Source organism: Glandiceps talaboti, chromosome 17, assembly GCF_964340395.1.
Source record: "Glandiceps talaboti chromosome 17, keGlaTala1.1, whole genome shotgun sequence".
NCBI lineage: Eukaryota > Metazoa > Hemichordata > Enteropneusta > Spengelidae > Glandiceps > Glandiceps talaboti.
In genome coordinates, this window is record NC_135565.1 from 6,714,730 (window position 1) to 6,737,402 (window position 22,673).

Below are 22,673 nucleotides of genomic sequence, written 5' to 3' on the forward strand. Positions count from 1 at the left end.
GAACTATATTATGTATTTACTTCTATGATTAAAATCCAAAATTCTTCCTTTATATATCACAGTTTATCGTTGGTTGGCCTGTCATAGGTTTGTGTTAATAAAACCATCAGGCAAATATTGGCAAGCGATTATGTTTCTTTTTATACATAAGTACAATTAGTTCACAGACCAACAATAATCGAACCTGGAAACTGGTATGTGTGTCGCTAGACTTTGGTGAGATATAGTGATATACAGTATCCATAACACCAAGTGTCCGTAATGTATGATGTCTGAAATATTCGCCTTTATGCATATTAATCTCTTCACACTCACGGACAAGAATATGTCCCTGTAGACTTATTGATATACTAACTAATTTGTTTTTAAAAAATACTCATACCAATTACTTCTCAAGCCATTATGAAGCTTTCAATTTTTGCCCCCAATGCACTCTAAAATTGGTTGTGAAATCGCCGTTTCTAAGATTTCTAGAGAAATCAGTTTGTTGGTAGTCAACCGACCAGCTAACCAACCAACCAACCAACCAACCAACCAACCAACCAACACTTTGTCCGCAATGAGTAAAATATATACATTCGATCATACAACCACGAAGTGTTGATCAAGTGATGGATTGATGATGCTAGTTCGTATATTCCCTCATCACTCAGAAGCCTTCACAATCACAAACAACTCATACATTCGCCGCTTGTACACTAGAGGAAGTAAGATTTAAGAACTAGATAAAATCAGGTTAGAAAAACAGATTGAAATTACTTTTTAGCTACCCTCCATACGCCCGTCTTTCCATCCCTCCGTCAGTCAGTCAGTCAGCCAGCCAGTCAGTCAGTCAGTCAGTCAGTCAGTCAGTCAACCAACCGACCAGCCAACCAGCCAACCAACCAGCCAGCCAACCAACCAACCAACCGACAAGTTATCTTTTGACAAAGTCAATTTAACAACACGTCCACCAACGATCAAAATTTACATTCGTTCAATAAAGCACGACGTGTTCATCAAGTGAATTATGATTTGAACTGATGGGTTGGTACATGAGTACTGCTGGATATATAATGTAGGTACTAGTAGGTAAGTAAGTAGCTAGGTAGATAAGTAGACTTATTATTGACTGATTGATTGATTGATTGATTGATTGATTAATTGATTGATTGATTGATTGATTGATTGATTGACAAAGACTCAAAGATCCAAGTGGCTGACATAATTGTTGTAAATTATTTCTAGGAAGCCTGTAATGACGATATTTTAAATCCTTTCTAAGTTTAGAATGAGTAACTTCATTTCTTTGAAAGTCAGAGAGGAACCCCCTTAACATTTTTTATTACAAATTTCGGCAGGTTTATTACACATTATTTTCTGAAATTTATTACAAATATCGGCAATTTTTATTACAATTGTCGTTCACAGAATTTATTACAAATGTCGTCAGTTTATTACAAATATCGGCAATTTATTACAAATGTCGGCAATTTTATTACAAATTTCGGTTTATTACAAATTTCGGCAATTATTACAAATGTCGGTTGTACAGAGCGGTCGTTTACCGAGTAAATTTAATAATTTCTTGCGTCACAACACCTTCTAAAACCTATGTTCAGTGATGAGTTGGTGCCTCCTGCATGTCCTTATTTTTAAGTGCTTACTGTTACTGTGGGAGGGGGACACCCCTCCCACACCCTCCCCACTAGCTATCATGGGGATGCTGTTTCTGCCCAGAATCAAAAATGAAAGAGAAACCCTGCTGGCTATTAAAGTTAAGTATCTCCAAATATATGTTACAGCCCAATGTGAGACCTTTTTCGCAAAGCCCACATATATTTGTAAAGAAATCTGTCGTTATGTATGGACGCTGAATTTGATTTCAATTGTTAGTTTAATATCTACTGTGCATCTCTCAAGTGTGTGTGTGTGTGGGGGGGGGGGGTGTTTTTACCGAGATTCAAATACTTCTATGTCTCCGTAAAATAGAGAAATGTAGACAAACATGAATTATCAAAGGAGAATCAGAAAATAGCTGGCATCTAGTCTAGCCTGATCTCCGACACGTATTATCGTGGTCGACGATCTAACAAAGACGCACCAAAAGAAAAAAAGTTGACGAAAAATTAAATTTACTTGAATGAAATTCACAAGTATACAAAGATTGCATTTAGTCACTGGCACTATACTGTTATAAATGGTATTTTGAAAATTTACTAAGGAGATGTGATGAATTCATTGACTTGTGGGTAGTATTACCATTTCTGTGTCAGACTTTTATACCAGTGGAGAAAATTTTCTAGCATGACACAGGCAAAGATTTTGTTAGAGGCAGAGCCTACTATTGTAGTCCTAGTCGAAAAAAAAAATTCAGAATTTGGTTAATTCAAGTAGATCATACTGTAAACATATAAATGACATAATCTACGAGGAATTATTTGTGAAACTTGTATATATATATATATATATATATATATATATATATATATATATATATATATATATATATATATATATATATATATATATATATATAGGGAAAAGTGAAATAATCTTTAATAACAAAACAATTACACGTTATTCGCAAGAAAAAACTAATGAAAGTACAAAGTATTGAAATTATATTAAAAGCAGTGATACGTCTAGACTTCGTATATGATAACAATGTGAACATATGCATGGTGCACTAGTATTATTAGCTACATTGTCTTCTTGTCTTCTTCCTTTGAACGATAATATCTTTTAGACCAAGTGTGAATATATGCATTGCATACTAGCATATCACTTTGTCTCACTGTCTCGATAACGTCTTGTAGGATACTTGGTGTTCTCCCAGACATTCAGGATTGCATCCCTTGCACCAGACCATGCACCAGGACCTTGTAAACGATACCAATAAGGAACCATTGGACCATACTCAAATGAATATGCAAGCTTTGGGTCAGAGAACAATAGTTTCAATAAGTTTGGTTTTACACCAAGTAACTCGGCGACTTCTTCTTCGTATGGATAAGGCATTACCTAAAGTTAAGAAATTAAGAAATTTGAAATTCGTATGTTCGATATAACACAAAAAAACAGTCGACAATGTGATTAAAATTATTGTCTCGTAAGTCACATACGTCACTTCCGCCTGAGGTCGGTTCACTGCCAATGTTAACCTTGTACTAATGAGGAAGAGTGAATGAAATCAATGCAGTTTATCCAATTAACATCCATCATGAGTTTTAAAAAAGTGAATCCAGTTAAAATGAAACACAATGTCGTCAGGCTCGGTAGTTTTTTCACTGACATTGCTATTTTCATTGTTATGTCTGGCTAGACAAAACTCTAAGGACAACTTTACATCTTAAACTATTCAGTGTTGCAGATCACATATAGAAGGTAGCTCACACAAAGGAAATCTACCAATGTTTATAAGATATAGCCAAGCTAAGCGGCAAATGTAATAATGTCAGTACGTTTATGCGAGTCAGTTGGCACTTTAAGTAATAAAACTAATACAAATTTAACAATTAAAAGAACTTGTGCTTACGAATTCGTAATGTGTCCCGATGTATTTTGGGTTCTGTTCAATATCTTCCATCATACGTCTTTTTTCAGGTAACACTGCTTTCTCAGCGAAGATCCTACTGGCCCATCTTGATTGAATTTCCAACACTGGCCATGCTGCAGCAGGTAATGACATCAACCCAATCACAGCCAACCTTTCTGGATTCTCTAGCTGTACCGGAAACACGTACTTATACAGATTGACTTGATCTGAAGTGTCTAAGAACAAATCAGAATAAACAATTAGTAACTACCTGGAAAATTAAAACTGAGCTTTTTTACTGATTTACAAATTTAGTCAATGCACACAACATGATTTGATAAACTGAGAGCTTTCGACTGCAAACTGTTAGTCTTGTTACTTCTGGAGGCGTACAGCTATTTATTTTATTACGAATCCTTCGGAAGGAAAAACGGAAACTCTATTGTCGATTGAAAATTTCAGTTTGTGGACGCCATTTTGTAGCAAAGCATTGTGGGAATGTACGCGATATATTATGAATGAATAGGTCACTATATTCAAAGTAATGAAGTTATTTGTGTGTGTGTGTGTGTGTGTGTGTGCGTTTGTTTATTCGTCTGCTTTCGTTTTTGCTTCTTTAGATATTGAAATGTTTCAGTCTGTCTGTGTGTGTGTCTGTCTGTCGGTATGTCGGTATGTCTGTCTGTCTGTCGGTCTGTGTGTCCATGTGTATCTGATGTTGACATTAGTTAACGTGGCACGAAACTTGATACACATATTGTATTTTTGCATGTCTTGAGTATACTTCGACCAAAATCTGTGCATATGAATTATTCTCATTTACATACTACTTTACAACACAGTGGGGATTTCATTGAATGCACTAAATCTTGGCAATGGGTGTAACTTCTTTCTTGGTGTGTATACTTATATATTGATTAGAATAATTAGCATCAATCAAAGCACTTGCCCACTAGCAACATCATCGTATTTCAAAAAATACGAAATTAAATTTCGCCCCTATATCTAATGTGGTAATATCTATATCTGTCTTTGAGGAAAATTGGTGAGGGTTAATGACCTCATTTGTATAAATATGCTTTCTGTCTAGATGGGAATTTGATGAATGTAACAGTTAGCCTACTTAAAAAGAAAGAGCCAAATGTGTTTGCATAATTACTTAATTATCATTATAAAAGAGACTCCCAAAATCATCATAATCTACTCAATTCATTTCTGAAGCACATGTATAATGAATAAGCTAATTTGCATAATGACAAAAGTCTATTATCCCTTTAATAAATATTTGATAGATGTATGCCACACACGAATGCATCACTACAGGAACAAATTTAAGAGATATGTACTAATGTAGATGAATACTGATGAAATATTTTTCTTAATTGGCCTTACCACTTGACAATCTAACCAACAAGAGCACTTTCACTACATTAGTTTATTTATTTCAGAAACAGTATTTCGTTAACAGACATTAACTTATAAACTCTCTGGTATCATCGTGACATTATACCAATTACACATTACCATAAAGCCATGATTGGTCGATAATAGGTATTGAATATTCATAACCAGTCGCAAAAATCACGGCATCAATATTTTCCAAGATGGTACCGTTTTTCAGCTTTACGTTATTTTCTTCAAACCCTTCGATGCCTACGACTGGTGTAAGTTGTCCTTGAACGATACGGTCCTGTATGTCATCATTTGTCATGAACGATTTAGTTTCTAAAATGGACACCGTACTCTGTGTAGGAAGAAGTATGAAGACTTGTCAAAATTTAAAAAAGAAGTTTGACCTGAACGTCCTATGCTGTCAAAGGGTCCTCGGTCTGATATAAATATTGAAACCATTAACCCTCTTCAAAGTATTGTTTCACTGATACAAAAAAAAATGGCAGCGTGTTCTGTTGTTGCCTAAAAAGGGTGTGTGGTTTTATGACGGTAATTCAACTTTTTGCGCCAGAGCCAGGCCGTATAATCACACTCGAAACATCCTGAAAGCTATACAAAGAAAGCAAGATAGATGGATATAGACGGCGACTATTACTGTAGCAAGTTGAACACAGTGAATCATTGTAATGGAAGTGCCGTTGAATTCATCAGAAATTACACAACACTAAATAAACTCATTTTGCCTGAGATCAATTATATCCCACATACTAATAGTGCAATGTGGGCGAGATCAGGACACGCACGTGACTGACACATGGACATCTAACAAACTGTACTCCTTCAAGGCCAGTGCATTAGTGTTATATTTTCAGTAGCGCCATAACATGCATAAGGATTAAATTGGATCATTCCGTTGTTCAAGACCCATTTTTTCTAAAGCTCTGCCATAAAACTGTTTTTCACGCATGAATTTTAACACTACCTTTAAAATCAGAGTTTGTTTCGTAGCTTTTAGAACAGAGTTCAACTTCATTATTTGCATTGAAACAATTAATTTACTTACGTGCAATCCAAAAAGTTTGTAATCAGCTACTCTTGTCTTACAGGTGTTTTCTACAAAGGCAGCAAATCGTGAATCTGATTTCCGAAAGTTTGATCGTGTAAACATTGTCATATCCCAGGGGCGACCATTAATGATTCTTGGGATACAGTTGGTACCGTGACGTACACTTAGGAATAGCTAGGGACGTTGAAAAAAGATAACAACACTTTTTATACTTGAGGGTACCCAGAGAAGTCCTGTACACCAACACTGCATCATGCAACCTCTCTGAAGTAGAGTATAATAATTGGCATATCGATCTTGTTTACAAGAGGTATGTTGCATTCTGGGAAACAAAACGAGTAGCTCCGAATCTATTGCCGAAATAATACTGCGGCTATTGTTTTAAGAGATTAAGAAGTCCTCATCTCATTGTACAGATCGCTTATATAAGCTCTTCTAAGCCAGATTCACCAATTCTTATCATTTAACACATTTTAGAGTTTCAAGTAACGCATATTAGATAATAAAATATAATAAATTATAATAAAGTATGTTAAATGCTATAACTTGCCTCTGCGCCACTTCTGGCAATCTCACAGGAAATCTCACCTGCAGTATCACATCCTCCTATACAAAAACATGTAAACGTTATATTACATATCTGGGAAAAAAATGACGAACGTAAATGTTGGTGAAAGGAGAATACGAATTGGCATTTTCTCTATATCTGATGTTATGTTATGTTATGTTATGTTATGTTATGTATGTTATGTTATATTATGTTGTTATGTTATGTTATAGTATGTTATGTTATGTTATATTATGTTATGTTATGTTATGTTATATTATGTTATGTTATGTTATCTGATCTTATCTTATATTAGCTTATTGTCTGTTTGTTTGTTTGTTTGTTTGTTTTTCGTAAACATAACAATTAAGCCTGAATGTTGTTGTTTAACCACTCTGCCATCTACGAAATATCTAGATTTGATAAACATGTGTAATGAACTCTGTGTTCAAATAATAATTTGTTAACATGTCCCAAGACGCACATAGGAACACACATCCTATGTGACCGTGTAGATTTCAATTCAGGTTAGGGGTAATACATTAAAAAAAACAATTTCATAACATTTTAATACAAAACTACACGAACAAACTGTTATGGGACACATGCCCTTTGTTATCACCGATATCAAAATTACATGATATTTGAAGCTTGCATTCTTTATATATTGCTGTATGTAATTAACAAGCATAATCAATAATTTAAATGACTCAGATCAGTAAGATTAAAATCTACAATAAGATGTTTTATCAGACATGTACACTATAACAAATTAATGTTTGTGCCAAATTTCAATTCAATTGAGACAATGATGGCACAGACACGCACGCGCGCACATACACACGCGCGCGCGCACACACACACACATAAACAAACACACACACACACACACACACACACACACACGCAAGCACGTACGCACACATACACATCATAACAAAACACTTATCTCCGACTACAACTCAAAATTACAGCCCTAACAGGATCACACTTACCTACGACTACAACTCTCTTGTCTCTAAATTTTTCGGCGTCTCGATATTCACTGGCATGAATCTTAATTCCATGGAATGTATCTAATCCAGGATAATCAGGTGTAAACGGTTTATTAAACATCCCAATACATACCATGACGTAATCAAAGTATTCTTCGCTCACTGAATCATCTTGGTTTTTCAGAATCACCTTCCAATATTTACCGCCTTTATTTTTCTCGATTTTTTTCACGCTGGTGTTGAACTTGATGTATTTATCCAGGCTGAACTCATTTGCATAATTGTTCAGATGTTTCAATACTTTATCATGTGAGACAAACGGTGTGTAGTCTTTAGGGAATGGGAAATCTGAAAAGGCCAACATCTCTTTACTGACGTTGGTGACGACAGATTTGTATACTGCAGCACCCTGACCTTGTCGTAGCTCGTTGGCATAGTTCCACAGTCCCCCTGTGTGTGAATTAACAAAGAGATCATTGCTTGGGTGAAAGGCGAACACTGTCATTTACATATACAATACAAATGGAATCCAGTCCATTGTAAGTTCTTATATTCACCTTCCATCTTTGTATGACCTCACATTGCATTTGGCAGAACAGAAATCTCATAGCCCTTAGATATTACAAATGTAAACTAGCCCCTTCCATTTCCCTGAACCCCCCCCCCCTCCCCCCCCTCCTCACACATTATAAAGTGGACGTATCTGCATCTGTACAGTATAAGTCCTGGGTAAGGAATAACACACCAGTGAAGAGTATTAATCAGAAGGGGTTTTGACAGTGACTGCGCTGCGATTTTAAAGGCGTCACATGATTTAGGTGACTAAGTACTATTATCCAGATGGTTCCAGTCTAATGTTGTTGTTGTTGTTGTTGTTGTTGTTGTTGTTTTACAAAGAATGACTGTTTATATTGAGCAGTTTAAAGCCCTTTGAGTTGTTAACTCTGGCGTAAACAGTCAAGCTTCAAAACAAATTTAAAGCTTAAAGAAAGGAAAGTAACAAAACAGAGTCCTTACCCAATTTATCATGTCTCTCATAACAGACTGGAACAAGATTTTCCTCCAAACAGCTTTTGATAGCCGTTAATCCAGCAACACCAGCACCAATAATGGCAACATCGGTACCACTAGCAGACGTACCCGCCATATTGAATGTTGATGAATGGGGAAGGTTGCTGTGACCCCGTAGATCTCAGACAAGTGGGTCATATGAGTTTATTCACGCGCTACACGTGCAATTCGTCTGCGCATGTGTACCCTAGCAGTACAAATAGAACAATGGACGAGGCATATGACTTCTAAGTAGGTAAGTTCGTTGATTGATTGATTGATTTGTTGGTTGGTTGGTTGGTTGGTTGGCAGGTTGGCAGGTTGGTTGTGGGTTAATTGGTTGGCTGGTTGATACTGATTTGTGCAGAATAGATTAATTGGTTGATCGGTATATTGACTAGTCAATATAAATAAATAACTATCGGATGGTTAAGATAATGATTGATTGATTGATTGATTGATTGATTGATTGATTGATTAAATGATTGATCGAATGAATGATCGATTGATTGAATATTATTTGAAAGATTGATATAGTTTACAGGTTGATTAATTAAATACATTGATAGAACGATCTGTGTATAATTTTGATAATGAACTAAAGGCAAAGTAAATGAAACCTACTCGGGAATCAATAATCTATCTCCTTTAATACAATCATAAAATTCAGCATATACATGTTTTAATTTATTGTGATTTTATGTCGTCGATGTGTGTAATCGATAGTGTATTAATAGAAGACGCGGCTAGTAGACAAACACACATTACAGAAAAATGGTATTGGTGTTAAACCAGTAGGCCATTTCAGACTGCAAACAGGAAATTGAGAATACAGCGTCCTCGCTCAAAATATGGGTATCATCACCTCATAGTACTGTTTCCTAAGAGCTTTGTCCATTGGTATTATGTAGAAGTGTAACTCGGGGATTATTTTCGTATTGTTCAGACATCGAGGAAAGTAGCAGTGCTCTATGAATACGTACATTATGCCAACCTGATTTAAGGATGACGAATTCGAAAACAACATGTCATTCTCTTATCCTCGTACATCAATGCATCAATCAATCAATCGATCGATCAATCAATCAATCAATCAATCAATCAATCAATCAAATCAGTCAAGCTCTTTATATTACTCACCCAATCTCTTTCTCTCTCTCTCTCTCTCTCTCTCTCTCTCTCTCTCTCTCTCTCTCTCTCTCTCTCTCTCTCTCTCTCTCTCTCTCTCTCTCTCTCTCTCTCTCTCTCTCTCTCTCTCTCTCTCTCTCTCTCTCTCTCTTTGTTTGTGACGTGGCAGACTAACGATTTGAACGTGTGTGTGGTGGGGGCGGGGAGTAACTGTAACATAGATCAACAGTGTAAAAAACTTTGGACTACCTGACAGTTTTATCACCTTTGACAAAATATATAGCCACAAACATAAAAAGGTTACACCCCTGTTACACCATATGTTACATTATTTTGATAATAAATAAATATGAATGATTTACTGTCCACACCACTTCAAATGAAAACTGTCATGATGATGATGTTATATATTAAAAACTTAAACATTCAAAAGCCAAACACCATCTGGTGCCAGTTTATGAAATCAGACTAATACATACTACGCTAAAATGTGTTTATAGAGTACATGTCTGTCTGCCTGCCTGCCTGTCCATCTGTCTCCCCCCTCTCTGTCTGACTAGTTGGCTGTCTGTCTGGCTGTTTGTCTCCCTCTCCCTCCCCCCTCTCTCTCCCTCTCTCTCTCTCTCTCTCTCTCTCTCTCTCTCTCTCTCTCTCTCTCTCTCTCTCTCTCTCTCTCTCTCTCTCTCTCACATTATCCGTAACACCTCATTGTGTGTACTATTTTTTTCTTTTTTAATGCCTATATGAACAGTACTTGTAAAGCCAACAATGAACAGCTGTACGTTGGGCATTAGGTGCCAGAAATTGCTGCCATAACAATTACACAGTTATCATTCTCAAAAATGTTCTCCAGGTCATGTACTTTCACAGCTTACTTGAAAATCAAACGTCGCGTGGTCTTTCAACTCGCCAACAGCCCGGAGAGGAGTGCAAAGCGCTATGAAAAGTGCCTCCAATCAATTTTCTTGGGATAGTTGTATTCAATGTATTAATAAACGCTTTATCATTCAGTTTATTTTGACAAATTGTTGACAACTGGACTATTCCAATTAGTCTCTGGCTACCAAAGCAACTCTGCAGTATTTCTGAGTTTCACTTTCTTTCACAGCGCCATCTATGTCCTGTAAGGGAAATGCATCACTGACGAGGCTCTCATATGGGTATTTTTCAGCCGTCTCAGATATAAATTTGACGGATTCCTCCAGATGCCAGGGGGCATAGTTGTGAACACCTGCAAATATAACCAGATTTAAACTGATTGCCTCTCGTAAGAAAATCACTAATTTGCAAATAACTCATTAAACTAAAAAAAACTATGGTAACAGGCTTTGTTTTTGGACAAGCGTGCTTTCTTAGGTTAATGTATGTGACAAATTATACGGAATTTGAAGAGTGCATGATACTGCTTAATTACTGAATATCGTTCATTATTCAAAATACTCATTAAATTTAAGGTAAAAGTAGTAGCAACAAACTTCATAGGACAGGTGCGTATTGTTATGGTTGATATATGTATCATATTATACGAAATTTGAAGGTTGCATTTTTAAGATACACCCTAGTTAACTAAAATTATTAATTATGCAAATTTTTCATTAAAACTGTAAGCTATATCAAAAATTTTATTTTTTTATAGGACATATCCGCTTTGTTATGGTTAACGTATGTACTAAATTATATTGAAATTCAAGTATGTATTCTTATGATATATCCTAACCGAAAATCATTAATCATGCAAATTAGTTATTAACACTGTAATGGTACATCAACAAACTTTATAGGGCATATAAACTCTGTTATGTTTGATGAAATTGAAGTACGCAGTCTTAAGATATAGCCTAATTACCGAAAATACTTAATTATGGAAATTATTCACGAAATCTTCAAACGAAATCAGCGACTTTTATAGGGGACATGCACTCTATTATGTTTAACGTATGTACTAAATTGTATTGAAATTTAAGTATGTAGTCGTAAGATATAGCCTAATTACCAAGAATCATTAATTATGCAAATTATTCATTAACACTGTAAGGTACATCAACAAACTTGATAGGACATATGTGTTTTCTTATGGTTAACGTATGTACAAAATTTTGTTGAAGTATGCATTCTTAAGATATAGCCTAATTACCGAAAATAATTAATTATGCAAATTATTCATTAACGCTGTAAGGTACAGCAACAAATTTTATAGGACAAATGTATGTTGTTATGTTTAACGAATATACTAAATTATATTGAAATTGAAGTATGGAGTCATGATATTGCTTAATTAGTTGATTTTTAGAAAATGATGACACAGAGACAGACAGACAGACAGACAGACAGACAGACAGACGGACACACAGACAGACAGACATTCTCTTTTAATACCTCCCGTACCCTTACGGGATGTTAAACAATTACATCCAAAGTTCTTGGACATCATTGACGGAAATCGTCATATTTTATCCGAGATAAGTTCTCGTCTCTTTGAAGGAAAATGTGAAACAGAACGTCGTCTGCCATGGTCTTACAAAAATCCTAGACTAATAATCTTGCTACATTTCATCGTCTGGCTTGTCCAGACGATTACTAGACGCTCTGCTAAAAATAATGGTACAGTGAGTTTCACAATACTGTTCAACTTTCCTGCTTGATATAACTGCGCAGAAACCTAGAAGATACTGCATATGCCACACTTCAATTAGCAGGATAAACCATTCACAGTATTGCAGCTACATGCAGACAGACATTCGGGCGCCAATATTTTTCTTAGTATCACACATCCTGCGAAGGTCGCGTGAAACGTTCTCTATGGTGTTCATTTGATGTCTGTATGGTGGCATGTGTAGTTCATTTTACTTTGACGAACTGTAGCAAGAAACTGTACTCATTCAATCTTGCTATCTTAAAGTGTAGCATGTCCAGTTTCTTATTGGTTTATGTGTGGTTGTATCAAACAGAAAAGCTGTTGTATTTCAGTGTGGCAATTGCACGTCAAATACATAAAAAATGTTTAGTTTTGGCAGTGGAAAAGTAGGTGGGGTCGGGTAAGCAAAAACCGAACAATTTATTAAGCCCTTAATTCAGTGTGCATGTCCCACATACATCGATCTTACTTGTGGAAGTTCGTTTGAGCGCGCGAGGGGGGGGGGGGTCAGGTGATCTATTCGTAATTACCGAACTAGACCTTCCTTGCATTTCATGAAAAGTATGTGACAACCACTAATCTTTCCAAAAGTCTACATCCATGACAAACACCATGATATCAAACTGAAAATTTTGACGTTTGCACGTCTGGTCAAACGAGCTATAAAATAGCTTCTATGGCTTCTGCTTTTTTAGAACATCATCACTTCGCTACCTTTCCCCGACTAAGCTAGTTGAAAATAGTGTCTAAGTTCTAAAATTGTAGGGAAAACGGATCTAATAAATTGATGTTATTACCTTTTATAGTGATGTACTTTCTAATAATCTGATTACCAGTGATGTCCAACTGAGATTGTGGATGTACCATGCCAACAAAGATATATGTACCACCAATCTTCAATAAGTCCATGCCATCATTTACGACAGATGCTGCACCACACACCTAAATGATAACGAATGAATGGGAACGGTTGAGTGACTGTTATGAAACAGTCATTAGTTTCTAACTGATCTCTTTTACGTACACAGAATAAACTAAAGGGTCACCTAACCATCGTCTACACACAGATATATATGTGCGATTACTCATAGAAGAATATATATAACTTCATATATAGACATAGTATGGAATTGAACTTTTGTTCCAAACACAAACTTGCACAAGATTGTACCTGAAATTTTCTAGTGCAGCACACACACACACACACACACACACACACACACACACATACTATATAGACATGTATACATGAGTGCACAAATGTGGGAGCACATATACCTAGGGGCACTAGACACAGAGAAACTGATAGAGACAGACAGGCAGGCAGAAAACAACACAAATTTGAAAACTGCCATCAAGTGACCATTCTGTATTGAAAACTGTATATTTGTGTGCATTAGTTGTAGGAAACAAATCATTGTCAGTGTACACTTACCTCGATAACAACATCAAATTCAGATGACTTAGGAACATCTGGTGAATCTGTAAAAATAACAGTACATTTATTAACATACATACATACTACATACATACATACATACATACATACATACATACATACCGTATGTATATACACGCACACATGCATGCACGTACGTTTACATTACCTTTATTATACGGTATAGCACCGAAATTTGCTGCTTTGGCCAATCTATCTTTGTTGATATCTGAACAGTACACCTTTGCACAACCAGCTTCATGAAATAGAGCACAGCCATACAATCCAAGCATTCCTGCACCCTAAGTAAAGATAGATATCAACAAAAACATAAGTATATTATATCAATAATCACAACATTAATGTATGTATGTATGTATGTATGTATGTATGTATGTATGTATGTATGTATGTATGTATGTATGTATGTATGTATGTATGTATGTATGTATGTATGCATGCATGCATGCATGTATGTATGTATGTATGTATGTATGTATGTATGTATGTATGTATGTATGTGTGTATGTGTGTATGTATGTATGTATGTATGTATGTATGTATGTATGTATGTATGTACAAACTTTAACTTTCACTCTACCTGTATAAGCAATACTTTTCCTTTCCAATCGTCAATACAACTCTTTGCACAAACCATGGTTGCTAGGGCACAGTTGACAGGCGCGGCCATTCTATCAGTAACGTTATCGGGTATCTTGTAGATAGCAGTACCCGGTTCGATAATGATATGCGAGGCATAGCAGCCATTCAGAGGACATCCTTCGGTCAAAGGTCGAAACCCGTGCTGAAAATTACGACCACAGGAAAAACAAATTAGATGTGCATGCAAAGAATGTGTTAACTTCTAGCGTGAACATCTTGAATATTTCGTTCATACATGATATATTACTTTAAAAACAGGAAAGTGCAGAAATAATGCACTTTATACAATTATTAAGTTAGAGTGGCTATATGGATGAGAATGTGGTATTTATTTTGGATTTTTAATTTATGAAACAATTTTATCATGACTTCCTAATTGAAAAATTAATGTAATGCCAAGAAATTAACATATGCCAAGACTGCGCTGCTAACTCAATAAACTGCCGAAAGCTTTAAAAAATGTGTAAAAAAGTATGTTATTGTACGTACAATAACAAACATTTAGACACTATTAAACGTTTTCAATTTTTAGAGATACAAATAAGGACTTGGTATATGTTATTTCTCGTTTATTTTCAAGTAGGAAGTCATTATAAATTTGTTTTACAAATTAAAATTCCGCGGAAATAAATACCACATCCACATCCATATGGCCACTTTAATACAAGTCCGATGTGAATAGTATGAAGTGGACAGATATCGTTAACAAAAACGTACATAACTTACTCCCGATATTCGACCAACAAACCAACAAACCAATTACTTACACACATAGCAGATAGGACGGACGACAAACAGACAGAGAGACAGACAGACAGACGGACGGACGGACGGACGGACGGACGGACGGACGGACGGACAGACAGACAGACAGACAGACAGACAGACAGACAGACAGACAGACAGACAGACAGACAGACAGACAGACAGACAGACAGACAGACAGGCAGAAAAGAAGAGCTACAGTACCCGGCACTAACACTGGGTGTGTGAACATTATTACGAGATACTGCCGTATTCATTTATCTCTCTTCTCATACCATTACATGTATACTGATAGCATTAATTTTACATAAAGTTGTGAAGTTTTACAATACTATGTGTACTACAGTGAACATTACAGAGTGCTGATAAAAGAACTTTAATTTATATAAATTCAATTAATTCAATAAATTCAATTTACAGAAACGATTTGAATTTGTTTATTTGTTGACACCAACGAAAATGTCGCTTTTGCAAGACACACCATGATGACAACAAAATCGTAACCACCACATAGCGAACAATCATAAAACATTGTTACCTTTTGGCAAACTTTTGCAATATTCGCGCATGCGCAAACAATTTTGTATTGGATGGTGACTACAAAATTGGTAGCCGCTGATATTGACTTGGTCCCCGGGAACATAACTTAATACATTGATGGCCAATATTAGTCGAACGTACGTCACTTCGCTGTCAGTCATTTGGCACTGTGGGGTCGCCCTTTGGTAATAAGCAGGCGGAGAAACGAATCTGAGAAATAGTGATGGGTGCATATTTCAGTCGGTTGTTCGTGACTCGGCCGTTACAGACGGTTACACGTATATATGGAAATATGAGAATGATTCAATTTTTTTTATATCTATATACATTCTTTCTTATTTACTATGTACGTAATTGGTCGACTAAACCTCAAAACACAGTCATTTGTGGGTTGTGAACAGTTTTACCAAAATTTAGCACGAAAAATATATTTCATTTTTCCATACCCTGATGATCCCATTGTACTTGCTCTCTGGCCGTAAATACACTTCGTATGTTTGCATTTAGCGTACATTTCACAACCTTTGGGTGGATATGGATGTATAAGGAATTGCTTATATTAATTTTATAAATGATGTGAAGATTGTACCAAGTAAACTCAACAGAGTAGACTGTAAGTTACGTCTTGTAAGTCCGCCCTCACCGGCCTCCTCTGATCGATGTGTGAGGGCGCCCCGTCACGGCGTACCTTAAAGACTACCAACAGAGCTGTACCCCTATTATTATCTGTAGCTTTTTTGTATGATTTTTATTTGAACAATGGAATGATAATGGAAGTTAACAATTCTGGAGGGAATACACCAGATGTAGAACAAAGTTGAACAGTTCTGTAATTCATCTGGAATCTCACCAGGACAAAGTCACTTTCCCTCTAAAACCTTTCAGGTTTCCAGACACTCAGTGTAACACTTCAATTGCATAATCTGAGCCGTCAAGTGCCTGTGGTTCACTTGTATGATCATAACCCACAAACGTCTGTGAAAGTAAGTTATTTACCAAGACTTACACCTACTTTGAACAATTTCCGACACTTTTGTGGAATTCCTGACTTGCATATATCACAATCCATGCAAGAGTTCATGATACTAAACGTGACTCGATCTCCAGGTTTTAAGTTCAGATCATCACGTTTGTGGGCGACGATTTCACCGACGGCTTCGTGACCAAGAATACTGAGGAGTACAAAAACACACAGAAAACTTTAAAAACTTAGAAACCTTGTTTAATACGGGGTCTTCAACAATTAAAATATGGAGATATGTATTCTTAAATATACTGTTGTTTGCTACCACGGGTACTTGTTCATACTCATTTTCAACATATTATGTGAAGCGCCATCTTGCATTTGCCTGCAAAGATGTTTTAGCACGTGCACGTTTGTCTATTAGACTCTCCCACCAGTCCTCGGAAGCATCGCTATTAGCTGTTTTGTATGCACCAATATCTACCGAATAATTGTACTCGAATATTCTTGTACTGTGCGCCCTCATCGACTACTATAGGGCTTATCATTTGTTGACATGTTACCGCGACTCAGTGTTATTGCGACGCCGCGAGCATCACAGTAACAGGTCAACAACTGATTAGTCGTATCAGTAGTCAATGAGGGTCCTCAGTACAAGGATATTCGAGTACAATTATGCAGTAGATATAGGTACATACAAAACTGCCCTTTTAGCAATGCTATGCTCCGAGGACTGTGTGAGGGTCTATTTTGTCCATATAACACGTCATGCTTTGGTGGTTTTATTATGAAACCTTTCATTTGACTCTAAACATTTCAGCTCCTACGAAATTGTAAACTCATTTTTGTAAAACTCAAAAACTCAAAATACTGAACACCCAACCCACGACGACTTAACTAGTCCTGCTGCCATGGTTACTCCACGTACCCTCACAGTACCCCGGACAGAATCTTTCATTGCAGTCCAGTTCTGCCACGTTTTAGACCCAGCCGAGTAACCCACAGGCACTTGTTTCCCGAAATATATGTTTCAGAATACGATACAATATCAATAACATTGAGATACTTGGCAAATAGTGTATGAAAGGGGTAAAATAGCACGCGTGTCTAGGATCACGAAAGTCCACTCACCGCGAAATATAAATTTATATATTTATTTGCCAAGTATCTCAATACTGTTGATATCTTATTGTATTCAGGAACATATCTCGGGAAACAAGTACCCGTGGGTTACTCGGCTAATTCTAAAAGGTGACAGAACTGGACTGCAACGAGAACTGTCGGGGGTGCGACGTCTTCCTTTTGTACGGCAACCCTAAGCAATGTCCCTGTTATGATTGTAGTCCTGCTTGCAAGCGGAGTAAGACGTCACCACCTTGAGCGAAATGCGCATGCGTGTACCGTCTGCAAGCAGGACTATGATTGGTGTAGGTTCTGGAAGTGAATCATTAATAAAGCATCAGGAAAGATAGATGAACACTCTTTCCCCCCACATACATTAAGACATTAACATAGTTATGCTAACTACAATAAATGTTGGTGTTCTAATTTCAAACAAATCACAATGAACGGTTTATCTTATGTGTAGATTAAGATTGACGCATGACAACTGATAAAAAAAAAAGATCTACAAAGGTCAAAGTTTAAATCAGATTACCTTGGAGTGGTCTCTACACGCCTTCCCTTGATGGTGTGCATGTCTGAACCACATATAGTTGCCATACGGATTCGTATAAGTGTATCTCCTGGTCTCAACGCTGGGATGGCTATTGATCCGAATTCCATGCATGGAGTCTTGTCGGCACCAACAAATACAGCTCTCTGTGCAAGCGCCATGTTTGTCGATCTCCGGTGTGATTTCAAGTTCTTTGAGCAAAAACAACAACACAGCACACCTTTATGAGACCTGGTTGGAGTCACTGTGATGCGCGTTCGAGGGGCGTTCCCTGGTATATGAATCGATAATAAGAGACCAGCTTAGCAAGAATCTGGTAGTTTCGATTTCAGAGAAGTGTTGTTAAAAGTGGAACACCCCCGGGTAAACTGATGATCGTAGACTATGTCAAACAATTGCTAATGTAAGTCGTGTACACTGCCACTCTAATAAAGCGTGTAGTGTTAATACAGGGGGTAGGGGACATCACAGGCACTCGAATCAATTTGTATGACTTTTAAGAAAAATGTAGAGTAATAATCGTTCGACTTTGTACTCTTACACAAAAACTTTAGGGTATCGATGTTACAAATCATGGAATATATTTATTTGCGCTTCTATTGACTGTACGTAGGTGAGTTTTAGTGGTTGTTTGACTATCATGATTGTCGTAATTGTTTGTTGAAATCGTGTGTTTGCAAACTGTCGGTGGCTCGTTAGACTTCGCATCTTCTCATATACTTATTGTACATTTTTTTTAAAATCATACAAATTGATTCGAGTGCCTGTATGCGTTTATGTGCACATTTGTTTGTTTGTTTGTTTGTTGTTTGTGTGTGTGACTGTTTTAATATCAGTAAATATGACAAATGTTGTCTGAAATAAGATTAATGATTGTCTTTCGTGCTGCTTATCAGAAGTATCAATGACAATGAGTACACATTACATTATTTATGGGTGTTCATTGTCCCATCACGTGACATATCTCTGATAGGATTGCAGAATGTAGACATAGGGTTATGGCAAACAAATGCAACATATAAATTTGTCCAGTATAAGATGATGAATGTGAAATATGATTTACGAATATCAAAAAAAATTATTCATCTATATAACAATATTGAAAATTACAAATACAAAATGGCACGTTAAAGAATACAAGGGTAAATCTAAAGAACGTAAAAATACATGTACCAAACATGAAATTTACGAATACATGCACATTGATTTTTAGCATACAAAATAATGTGTAAAACAAGCCGTGAAAATATGAATTTTACGAAATACAAATGTGAGTTTATGCATGAAAATGTGTTTTATTGAATATTGCAACACATGGTCTGCCGTAGTCCGTCGATCTGAGATTGGAGTTGGTGTTGATGATCAAGCAACATGTGGTACATGAATCATAGCCCTCGCTCGATTCTGACTGTTCACCATTATTAAGAAGTAACCTTTTTATCAAATCATAAAACGTTTCACAATATTTTACACGTTTTACAGTATCGTCCGGAAGAAAGAAACAACAGTCAGAGTCGGAGTTTGAGTCGTACAATACTTGATGCTCGTCTCAGCAAGGATTATATGGATCTGTATGCAAGGGCTTTGGTTAGGTGGACATGGCGCCACCTATCGATAAATCTTTCGCCTGCAGAGGGCGTGATTCGTCGAGATACAATAAGTCGAATGTCTTTGTTATAATAAAGCCATAAAACAGTATCATTGACTAATATGGTTTTGTTCTTCATAAAATAGTTTTAATAAGTTCAATAAAAATAACAATTTTATGCTTGATTTCTTCAAAAAACTATTCTTGACATCTTATCTAGCCCTCCATCCAGATGATATAAATCTACCGAATGACCCTAAATCACCTTTTCGTAATTTGCATATTTTACTATTCAAATTCGATGTCATTCAAACCACGTAGAAGGATTACATATCATGCAGAAAGGATTTTAATTTGACGAAAAATGAAATGTTTACACTAAAATTTTGCATACAAGGGATTGGCTTATCTTGACTCACGAAATTATCTGCTAATCTGTCACATGATGATTGCCACTAATAATAGTATTTTTTTTATAGAACTTAACGAGCAGAGGATTTTTTTAAAAGTATTTTTTGAGTTTGAAAATATTTTGACCATATATAGAATCTTTTTTTTTTTTACTAAATTTGTAGTTAAAAGTATATACATGTTGCAATCAGTTTCGTTTGGAGTAATGTCCTATTATAACTTTAAAACCAAAGAAGGGTCAAAATCCAGTGGTAATCCGCGCGCGCGCGCACACACACACACACACACACACACACACACACATATATATACATATACATACATACATGCATACATACACTGTCACATACTTCGCTTGACAGATAGATACTAAACCAAACTTAGATCTCTGTGATTGGAGACTTGAAACAAATTACAGGGGGTTGTTGGCATTTGTGTTTTGTGCTAGATTCATAATTGTTCATTCAGGTGTGTAGGGGAGGGCCAGCACCGTTTTTGCGAACAGCAAAGCAAAATCACAACTCGCAATGTAAACATGCATCCCCCTCCCTCGTAATCAGTTTACGTCCAGGCCCTTTCAAAAAAACATGGGCCGTGTGCAAGGTGGTTTCTGCCCCTTCAGCTACCATCACAACATGCAACAGGCATATGGTGCAATCTGGTGTTATCAGTATTTGATATACACACCAAGCGTACGCACATCGAGTCATGACACAACGTCAAACCGAAATCCACCACGGTGGTTATATCACGTAGGCCTATATCCTGAATGTGCCTGTGGGTACCACTGCCGGTTAGCTATCTGAGTTCAAGGCCATGTCACGCTCGGTATTTGAAAAACATGTTTACAACATTGTAGTCAACTCTCGTTCTGTAGTTGCACCAAAAGATCATGTTCGTTATAACTTACCGAATATATTGCTTCCAAACTTGGATTACGCCGATCGGGCCCGGCCAGCTGAGTCCAACGAAAACAGTGGTATACAAAAATGTGGGCGTGGTGGGTAGGCAACGTTGAGAACGGAGAAAGCTCTGTACGTACGTCTGCAGCCGGGGTACGGAGCTACACACTAGACTCTGTCCAGTTTGGACAAAATGTCATCCGTCGCTCACATGTCACAATTTGAAATACGTGTATTGTACGGGATTTCTGTTCTAAGTGAGCCTTCAGTATTTACAAGAGGGGGGGGGGCGAGGAAATCACACATGGTCTGTTAAGAAAAACATGACCCCCCCCCCCATTCTCCATTTGCAAAAAGTCACCCTCATCATCTAGCTGCAATAATTGTAGCGCCTTGTTGCGGTTTTGTGGGTTTTTTCGTCTGTTTTGGTGACTTTTTAAGTTTTTTTTTTGTCTTTTTAAGTTTTTTGGTGTTAAACACTAAAACTTAAAAAGTCACCAAAACAGACGAAAAAAAACACAAAACCGCAACAAGACGCTACAATTATTGCAGCTACCTCATCATCATCATCATCATCATCATCATCATCATCACCTTCACCTTCACCTTCAGTATTGCCATTATCAATGTCTCTTTGATCTGACTCACTGTCACTACTAGAGTCAGTACATATATCACTGTCCATGTTCTCTGACATTCAAAACTAAATCATCATCATCATCATCATCATCATCATCATCATCATCATCATCATCATCATCATCATCATCATCATCATCATCATCATCACTGCTACCATCACCATCATATTTTAACAACAACATTCATGGACAGTGTGAGTGATAAGGTGAGATGGGTACACTCAACAAAATGATTCGTTTTATTAAACAATTTTCTTACAATATATGTATTTTGATTTTTGTACTTTGGCATGTAAAGTACTCGTAAAAATAAATGTTGAGTACTCATCTCACTTTTACATCTCAAAACACACAAAACAATTGACAATAATCGAGTCTTCAATTTGGTCACAAAACTACGGATTGTAAAATGGACCCTCCCCCAAATATTGTAATGCAAAATATGACCCTCCCCCAAGAACAGGTTTGTAAAATGAGACCCCCCCCCCCGATTCCTCAGCCCCCCTGTAAATACTGAAGGCTTCCTAATACTCGTGGATTTTACATCATAAATGAAATTGTCACTCCAGTTCCATAGGTGGCATGGAAAAGGTGCAACAAAAAGGAAATTGGAATAAACTCGCGCAGTCGGCCGGGCAGTGACCTGGTGACGTAAGATGGTGATGCACACAGTCCCCTCCACTGTATGTCTACGATATTATCAACAAAACGTCTCATTGAGTCACAGCACACTCTTTTTCTGTACAGATGTGTTGC

At 36.7% G+C, this 22,673-nt stretch overlaps 2 protein-coding genes across 3 annotated transcripts; both read right to left on the reverse strand.

Annotated features, from left to right (window-relative positions):
- Positions 1-2,763: 2,763 nt before the first annotated feature.
- On the reverse strand, positions 2,764-8,664 carry LOC144448659 (flavin-containing monooxygenase 3-like). The gene is made up of 7 exons (XM_078138937.1): positions 8,535-8,664; positions 7,518-7,967; positions 6,526-6,581; positions 5,973-6,149; positions 5,042-5,261; positions 3,518-3,753; positions 2,764-3,003 (listed from the first exon to the last, which is right to left on the reverse strand). Exons 1-7 carry the CDS (start codon positions 8,662-8,664, stop codon positions 2,764-2,766), a joined length of 1,509 nt encoding a protein of 502 aa, XP_077995063.1.
- A 1,756-nt stretch (positions 8,665-10,420) lies between these two features.
- LOC144448510 (L-threonine 3-dehydrogenase-like) lies at positions 10,421-21,463 on the reverse strand. Of its 2 annotated transcripts, none has more exons than XM_078138776.1 (8): positions 21,285-21,463; positions 18,358-18,566; positions 16,749-16,908; positions 14,370-14,573; positions 13,938-14,070; positions 13,766-13,812; positions 13,128-13,272; positions 10,421-10,926 (listed from the first exon to the last, which is right to left on the reverse strand). In XM_078138776.1, the coding sequence occupies exons 2-8, from the start codon at positions 18,534-18,536 to the stop codon at positions 10,745-10,747; spliced, it is 1,050 nt and encodes a 349-aa protein (XP_077994902.1). In that variant the 5' UTR covers positions 18,537-18,566; positions 21,285-21,463; the 3' UTR covers positions 10,421-10,744. The 2 variants fall into 2 exon arrangements, with proteins under 2 accessions (XP_077994902.1, XP_077994900.1); XM_078138774.1 differs by having other exon boundaries at positions 18,358-18,646.
- Positions 21,464-22,673: the final 1,210 nt, after the last annotated feature.

Excerpts from the sequence above, each read along its gene's own strand:
- LOC144448659 (XM_078138937.1), bottom strand. The coding sequence starts at position 8,664 with ATGGCGGGTACGTCTGCTAGTGGTACCGATGTTGCCATTATTGGTGCT. Across the intron at positions 7,968-8,534 it reads TGAGAGACATGATAAATTGG|GGGGACTGTGGAACTATGCC; the intron begins GTAAGGACTCTG and ends ATTCACACACAG. Across the intron at positions 3,004-3,517 it reads TCGGGACACATTACGAATTC|GTAATGCCTTATCCATACGA; the intron begins GTAAGCACAAGT and ends TCTTAACTTTAG.
- LOC144448510 (XM_078138776.1), bottom strand. The coding sequence starts at position 18,536 with ATGGCGCTTGCACAGAGAGCTGTATTTGTTGGTGCCGACAAGACTCCA. Across the intron at positions 14,574-16,748 it reads AGTGTCGGAAATTGTTCAAA|CACGGGTTTCGACCTTTGAC; the intron begins GTAGGTGTAAGT and ends CGTAATTTTCAG. Across the intron at positions 13,813-13,937 it reads TGCTATACCGTATAATAAAG|ATTCACCAGATGTTCCTAAG; the intron begins GTAATGTAAACG and ends TTATTTTTACAG.